This window comes from Cornus florida, unplaced genomic scaffold (genome assembly GCF_030987335.1).
Source record: "Cornus florida cultivar Cherokee Brave unplaced genomic scaffold, ASM3098733v1 CherokeeBrave_3.0.0_Hap2_Chr11, whole genome shotgun sequence".
NCBI classification, from domain to species: domain Eukaryota; kingdom Viridiplantae; phylum Streptophyta; class Magnoliopsida; order Cornales; family Cornaceae; genus Cornus; species Cornus florida.
Window position 1 is genome coordinate 50,812,603 of NW_026775581.1, and position 8,809 is coordinate 50,821,411.

Here is an 8,809-nt window from a genome sequence, read left to right on the forward strand (position 1 = left end):
TAGAAGAATTGAAACTTTCAGTGAATTCACATTGCCATAAACAACTCTTATCTGGTGTTTACAAAGTTAGATATCACAGATACTAGAGGCTAATCATCAAAACACAAATAACAAATACTATGCTAATCATCAAACACAAATAGCATCACCTAATATACAAGTAAATGCGACATAGATTTAGCGCCTGTAACATATACCTCCACAATCGCTTACAACCAAACTCTAACCAAGACCTCCAATCAACCCTTCATAATGCCAAAATACTATGAATCCCACCAATGAAACCCAATAATATTCTAGACTCCAAAGCTCATTTTAAACTCCAATTTCCCGAAAACCCCAAATCCAAACTTTTCAGGTCTCGATGTAGCACTGGTTATGAACCCTCAGACGACAAAAGTTTGACCAGTAATCCCATCCTGAAGATGCAGAGAACCATCCTTCATCAAGTTAAGGCTTAAACTCTTGAACCTCTCTCTTGAATACTGCCGAGATGCCTTTCTCCAATCAGTTCCAGTTTTCATCATCGCAACAAACTCCTCATAACTGATTTGCCCATCCTGAAAGAATATCACACAACCATTATGACAGAGCATTTTGTATAATAATTATGTGAAAGAAAGGGAGAGGTGCTACAATGAGTGCTATTTCTACAAACCTTCATTAATTTAAACATTGCCAAGATTTCAAGATATTTTGAAATCGAAATCAAGTTTAATCACAAGTTTTAATGTAGTAATGAATTTCCAAAAACTATCTGAAAAATATGTTGGATATCACTTCGACACCAACTACTTAGGAGATGGTGCTTTCTGAAGAAGCAATCAAGGAGAAAGACAAAAATCTTATTTGATTCGTTAAACAATAATAATAATAGTAAGGCTTGTACAACAAACCTTGTCTGTGTCCACCTCTCTGATGATCTCATTGAGTACACCAGCATCAATATCACCCGACTCATCGGCTAGGGCTTCTCTTAGCTCATCAAGCTCAATATATCCACTTCCGTCCTTGTCAAAAAACATAAATGCTCTGCGAAAATGTTCATCATTCTCCATCTTCTGTAGGTGGATTGTTACTGCTACAAATTCTCCATAATCGAGAACACCATTCCCATCCACATCGGCCTAAAGAACAGTCACATGGTGAATTTTTATTAGCATAGAAGTTCAGCCCTGAAGTACAAAACTGTATTTGGTAATCTCTCTTGAATGCTGTCATTAGACGTTTTACGTATATTAAAGTTGATGATGTGCTGATGCATGAACAAGATTATATCAAAGAATTACAATCAAAGGGAAATTTTTTTTTTTTTTTGTTGCTAAAACCAAGTCCTTCAATCCACCACAAATAGAATAAACATTAATACAAGAAACATTCAGCAGATGTTGATGAAACTATTTTCAAATATTTCAAAATAATATAATAACATCAAGAAAATTTCAATACCATTTAAAAGTTATATGTTTAAAATTTCATTGGTTCTATAATTTTCAAAAGTCAGGTTTTGTTTAGGTTGCATTCTAGAACGAAGCACAGAAAAATAAGTTATATGCAGATGGGTTCTCATTTGCGAATTGGTGGTGTAATTCTAAACAGATCCAAATTTGTCCAGAGTTCTTTCAAAATTTTCAGGGAACAGTGCAAATGCTTTTTTGATTTTTCAGTCCATTCTACCATATTTTTTCATATTGAATTTCATCCTATATGGAGAAACTTTTCTCAGATTTATCCATTTCCAAAGGATTTACCAAATCAATTCAGGCACAGTGTCCAATTCAAATTTGGCCAACTAGTTGTAACTTTAATTATTATATGCGAGGATAGCAGCCAATGTGTAATTCAGCAAACATTTAAGCACAAGAATTTAGCTGTCTTCAACATATCAGATAATTTAATAATATTATATTTGGTGAGCATGGATCATATCATAATATAGAGTAGAAAGGGGCCGAATAACACGTTTACCAGTCACAGTATTTACTATTAAGTTCTTAACCATGACTGATACTATAAATAATGAAACTTAAAAAGTTTTATCTTTGACACTAACATGATTAAAAGAAATGCAAAATCTATTAACTTCTTTCAGTAGAAGACATCTCCTTTGGCCATGCATTGTGTTATTTTTATCCATGCTCACACTAAAACATGCCTAGGCATCAACGAGTAAGTTTTCACTTCATAAAGATCATGGGATGCAATATAGTGAAGTAGACAATATATAGAAGTGGATAATGGAAATTCAAAAGATGTAATTATATTTTATCTGAATATGGATGTATAAAAATGAAGTGCAACATTTGTTGTATGCAACACTGCAAATTCTAAAATCACTATAAGAACCATTGCTATTTTTTTTATTAGACCAAGAATGGAACAGACTAAAACTAGAAAGGCTTGTAATATACTTAAATGAGTCTGCTGTATGTCAGAATCATATAAACATAAGCCACTTGTGATGATATGGAAAAGTAAACCTCCTAAATGATACACTCTTTGGAAAATACCAAAATTTCTACTTTTCTGAGATAAAGGAGTGACATTATTTCTACCTACCAAATAAATAAATAAATACACTATTTCTAGTGAACACCAAGTTTCCTGATTGTGGAGCTGTCCATTGAAAGTTCACTCACATTCAAGAAGATCAAATAATGATTTACTACAGGTTGACAATGCAGCAAGGGCAGGAGGAAAGCAAACGAACCATGAACTTAGGCAGGGTAAGACCCATTGGCCTAAAAATAGCAGCAGTATGGCGAACAAGGATGGGTGTAGCCAAACAAAGGCACTTGGCATCACAAGCTTTGTTAAGTAGAATAGCAGTAAGCGTAACATGATAGTATTTTGTGCTGAAATGTTCCAATTCGAGGATAAGAGCTAGATTTTTCTCATAGCGTGCCTTAAGTTCAATAACAATGGCATACCGATGTCATTCATGTGACAATCAATTGAAACTGTATACTCCTACAATATTCAATACAGCTATAAAATCCATCATTTGACATCAAATCTGGGTCCAATGTACGGGACTGCAACAGATGTACAAATTAGAAAAGGATCTCTCAAATTTTACAGTGTCATAATTCTTAAAAGCAGACAATACTTCCAGTAGAAAACAAATCTAATGCAGGATGGGCCTAGATCAAGTTGAATATAGGATTCAAACTCCTGACATAAGAGTCGTGAGAGAAGAAAATACCAGTAGATACACGTAACCAAAATAGTCTAGACGCTACATTGTAAACAATTGATTAACTCTCATTTTGAAACCCTAAAACCATTCTTGAAATCCCATAAATTGCGTCAGGGAAGTAGCTTTCCATTTTTGTTTATTTCTGTCAATGTCAACAGACATTTTCCTACAACAAATATGTGATTCTATATACACGTTTGTGTGTGTGTGTGTGTGTGTGTTATAGATATCATAATCAACAAACCTTAGCCAACTATTTAGTAGAAATGGTATACAGATAAGAAAAAATATGGAGATACGGGTACATAGGCAAGATATAAGTACAGCTTCTTTGTATTCATTGAGTATTAATGTCCAAAAAGGACAAGATACGAGTACAGCTTCTTTTGTATGAGTATCATGCTCCATAGGCTGTCTATGGCCATAACTCCTGTTGAACATGTAGATCCCTATGTCACTTCTATATTTATTGTCCTCATCATGTTGGATAAGTGCATGAACACTCTCCTAAAACTTGCTGCCAAAACTGATGTGCAAAAACTCTGAAAGTGAGTTTTTACAGCTGAGTATAATCAGTTTTTATGACTAAAAGGTTAATAAGAAAAATGAGATTTAGGGTTTTGCAAAATTGTAACAAAGGGTTAAGAGGGTTATTAGTTTCAGGCCTGCTTTGGGCTGTGAATTGTATCTGTAACCAGTAACACAAGTTATTTTGGGTCCTTTGATGTTCTATGGTTGAATGAGTGAGAGAGGAATGGATTAGGCTTGTCCCATAGGTTAATAAAAGTAAAAATAAAGGTTAATCAGATCTGTTGTCGCATGATTTAAACATGTAGAAGAATTAAGCAAAAGAAGAAGAAAATCAGAATAAGAAGTTAGGAACCACTACTAGGGTTCCTTAATTATTAGGCATCATGCCTAGGATTTAAATTGTAACACACCATCCACAAAGAGAAGTTCTGCACTCTGGAAGATAAGAGAAAAGAATGAAATTATAACCGGAGGAATGAAGAATATTTTATCACTAGGGAATTTGAAATGGCAGTACAGTGTACTATGCAACGAAAAATGGAACAGGAGAGTCATTTCAAACTAAAAAGAAATAGGATTAAGATAAGTACAGCCCACAATATGATATCATACAACAAAACATGCATAGAGTATACAATTCAACAAGTGAAGCAACTTTCATAGTAAATTTTACAGAAACAGAAAATTTTACCACATCCATCAGCAACTTGATCTCTGGTTCAGCCAATTGTGAACCAACCTTCCGAAGCCCAGTCTTCAGTTCCTCGTATGTCACTTTCCCGTCATTGTCGGTGTCCATCACTGCAAACATCTCTCTTATTACTTCTACCTCTTGAACAGATAAGTGTTCTGCAATCACCTAAAGAATTTGATTGAACAAACCCAAATCATATTTCAAAGAAGGATGACCACCACTAATACATGAAAAGTATCAGTCAACATAGGCTTTCTGTACAAATTGGCCATATGAACAGCATTTTCATTACACTTACAAGCACAAACTGACAGTTACACTTAAATATATACTAAATGCTTACTCTCAAGGCCTTCTTTTTGAATCTGTTCATCATAGAGAACTGTTTGAGCCTTGTCCTCACTATATCTCCTAACGGGACATTTGGAGCCTTCTTTGCATTTTGTATCCACGGGTGTTCTGGCAAAAAGAATAAAGCAAACAGTGATACACCTACTAAACAAGAAGTCCTGTTGCAGAAAGAATTCAGTAAACCTTGCAATACACAAAATAAAGCAATTTATATATACTACCCCAGGTGCCTAAAAGGATTCCCATGGATTCCCATGTCATCAAAGGAATATGGCAATGTATTTGCTTACTTGCAATGAGCTATATGGTAGATCTATCCATCCCTATTCCAAATCCCATTTAGAAGTCTCAGTCCCTTGGCAGTCTCGAGTTTGCGGCCCCAGACATTTAGCCACTATGATCTCTCATATGCATCCCATTGGAGACTGGCCAACATTAAATGTTTGCCTATCAATGAGAATCATCGGAATTTTGAGGTCACCACCAGCCTTGCAGCTGAGGTGGTATCCAGGGGATCTCCAACCCAAGGTCAGAGATTCAAGTCCCCAACCTTATAGGTTTTAAATAAATGGTTGAGTGTATGATTCTCATAGAGCATCCATGAGAGAGAGAAATTTGAGGTCAATAGCACTCTGATAAATCATCCTCTCCTTGCTCAACATATCATCCATAAAACATAGAGACAACAGTGCTATCTAAAAATAGAAAATGGCCAGATAAAAATAGAAATTTATTGACCCACAAACTCAAATTCAGCATTGTATATTCATAGTAACTCAGCATTGTTTATCTATAGAGATTTACCAAGAACCTGCTGAGCATTCAAACGCTTTCTGGGATCTGGCTCTAACATCTGCCGCACAAGGCTCTTGGCACTATCAGAAATCTGAGGCCACGGTTCCCTTTTAAAATCAATCACCCCCCGCAAAATCGCCAGAGCAACACCCTGTTCAGTTTCTGCAGCAGACAATACAAACAAAAAATGAAACAATTAGATAAACCCAACATAACCATGCTCATGCAAACTCCCTAACCCCAACATGAAGAACAGTGATACCTGCCCAAAATGGAGGAACCCCACATAACAGAATATAAAGAATCACACCGGCACTCCATATATCAACCTCAGGTCCATAATTCCGCTTCAAAACCTCTGGCGCCATGTAGTATGGACTCCCCACAATCTCTGAAAACTTCTCCCCTGAATAAAATTGTAAAGAGGTTGAACAAATTCATCAATCAATACCCAAACCTCACATTATATAATTCAAACTTCAAACTCAATCAAAAATTAACTAAAACCCATCGAGAATCTAAAACCAAGGAAAAGTATCCAGAACTTCAATAATTGTATCAAATGATCAATCTAAAACCCATTAAAAATCTCAAAACCGATGAGCAACACTATTAAAAATACCCACCTAGAATCTAAAACCAAGGAAAAAGATCCAGAACTTCGATGATAACTGTATCAAATGGTCAATCTTAAAACACATTAAAAACCTCAAAACCGATGAACACCACAATTAAAATTACCCATCTGGAATCAAAAACCAAGGAAAAAGATCCAGACCTTCGATGATAAATGTATCAAATGATCAATCTAAAACCCATTAAAAATCCCAAAATCGATGAACAACTCTAGAATCTAAAACCAAACCAAAGAAAAAGATCCAGACCTTCGATAGCGTTATCAAATGATCAATCTAAAACCCATTAAAAACCTCGAAATAGATGTTTTAAAAATCCAAAATTAGATATCAGAGCCCATGAACACTATCAAAACCTATATCCCAAAAAAAGAGAAAAAAAATAAAATCAAAATTCAATTGCCCAACCTAAAAATAAGCCAAAACCCACTAAAAAAACTCAAAAACCCCATATGGAAAAACATAAGAATTCAACAAACCCATCAACAGGAATAAAAAATTCACCAACATACCGAGCTTAAAAAACACAGACAACCCAAAATCGATCGCCTTGAGCAGCAAATGCTCCTCCTTATTCCCGAACAAGAAATTCTAAATCCCATTAAAAATCTCAAAACCTATGAACAACACAATTAAAAATACCCATCTGGAATCAAAAACCAAGGAAAAAGATCCAGAACTTCGATCATAACTGTATCAAATGATCAATCTAAAACCCATTAAAAACCTCAAAATCGATGAACAACTCTAGAATCTAAAACCAAAGAAAAAGATTCAGAACTTCGATAGCTTTATCAAATGATCAATCTAAAACCCATTAAAAACCTCAAAATGGATGTTGTAAAAATCCAAATTTGATATCAGAGCGCATGAACACTATCAAAACCTATATCCCCAAAATAAAAGATTACTTTTTTCAAAATCCAACAGCCCATCCAAAAAAAAAAAAAAAAGCCCAAAAACCCACTAAAAACCTCCAGAACCCATATCAAAAACCATCAGAATTGAACAAACCGGTTAACAAGAATCGAAAATTCACCAACATACCAGGCTTAAAAAACACAGACAACCCAAAATCGATCGCCTTAAGCAGTGAATGCTCCTTTTTATTCGCGAACAAGAAATTCTCGGGCTTCAAGTCCCTATGCATCACTCCATTCTCATGACACATCCTCACAACCTCCGCAATCGTCCTCGCCACTCCCGCCGCAGCCCGCTCGCTGTAATGCCCCCTCGCGACGATCCGATCGAAGAGCTCCCCACCCTCGCACAGCTCCATCACCAAATGCACAGCCTCGTTGTCCTCATAGGTGGCCCTCAGCCTCACCACGTTGGGGTGATCGGGCAGGCTCGACATTATCGCCACCTCGCGGCGCACGTCCTCGATGTCCACGGCGGTCCTCAGCTTCTTCTTCGATATGGACTTGCAAGCTAGGGCTTCTCTGGTCTCTCGGTCCGTACAGAGGTAGGTGATGCCGAACTCGCCCCGACCCAGTTCGCGACCCAGCACGTACTTGTCGCCGATTCGGGACCGGTGACTGACGTCTTTGAGGACTCGGATCGGCGCGGGTGAGTCGGCATAGGGGTTGGGTACGCTCTCTCTGGTCTTCTTCTTGTGGTGACTGCGGTCCTTTCGGTGGTGCTCTTCGTCTGTGGTGTCTGGTATTACACAACAGGTGTTGCAGTTACCCATGGTGGTTGGGTGGGTGGGTAGCTAGTTTTTTCCGCCGTCCACGGTGGTGATGGAGGAGGAGGTAGTTGTGGTGGTGCAGAGCATTTGCACGGGCACGGCAATGAATTTGGAAAACGCGGGGTCAGTTGAGAAAAAAAGTTGTTTTCAAAAAAAGTTATTATCATCATAATAATAATATAATATTATTATATTAATATATGTATTATGTATATGTATATGCCATATGTTGTGTGTAGATGGATATATATATATATATATATAGATATGATCACATGTATATGGCTTCAAGGATGGGATAATGATGATCTATTGAGATTAATTAAGTTGTTGAGTCAAGAACATGTTATGACTGCTTTAATTTACGGAAATGACCCTGTGGTTTATGTCTATTTATTTGGGATGGGACTTGGTCACTTGGGTTTTGGTCTCTCAGTCCTAAAGTTTGTCTATTTTTTAATTTTTGACTCTTAAATTTCTATGATGTCTGGCACTATCAATGTCAAAAAATTAGAAGTCTCAAAATTAATTTTTGACTCTTAAATAGTTAAATTTCTATGATGTCTGGCAGACTGGCACTATAAATGGTCAATGAGATTTCGTTTACTTAAAAGTTTATTTTATTTTAAATAAAACAGACATTTTAAGTAATTTACTAAATAGTAACGCTATCAAGGAAAAACAATTATAAGAAGAGGAAAACTGATACTCTAAACGTATTTATTGAACCAAAGTGAGAAATTATTCGTTACAAATACTCTATTAAAGCACAAATATCAATTTTTTGTTCTATTGTAAATCTATTTTGCTTAGCGGTCTATTTCATCAGGTTATCGTCGTAACAATTGTAATGAATAATTTTTTGACCAAAACAATCAAAGTCTTTCAATGCAAGTCATACTCATATTTGAGCC

At 36.1% G+C, this 8,809-nt stretch overlaps 1 protein-coding gene across 1 annotated transcript; it reads right to left on the minus strand.

The window, feature by feature from the left end:
- LOC132283364 (calcium-dependent protein kinase 10-like) lies at positions 1-8,044 on the minus strand. The gene is made up of 7 exons (XM_059785305.1): positions 7,253-8,044; positions 5,833-5,976; positions 5,580-5,732; positions 4,768-4,883; positions 4,422-4,589; positions 897-1,127; positions 1-560 (listed from the first exon to the last, which is right to left on the minus strand). The coding sequence occupies exons 1-7, from the start codon at positions 7,896-7,898 to the stop codon at positions 387-389; spliced, it is 1,632 nt and encodes a 543-aa protein (XP_059641288.1). The 5' UTR covers positions 7,899-8,044; the 3' UTR covers positions 1-386.
- Positions 8,045-8,809: the final 765 nt, after the last annotated feature.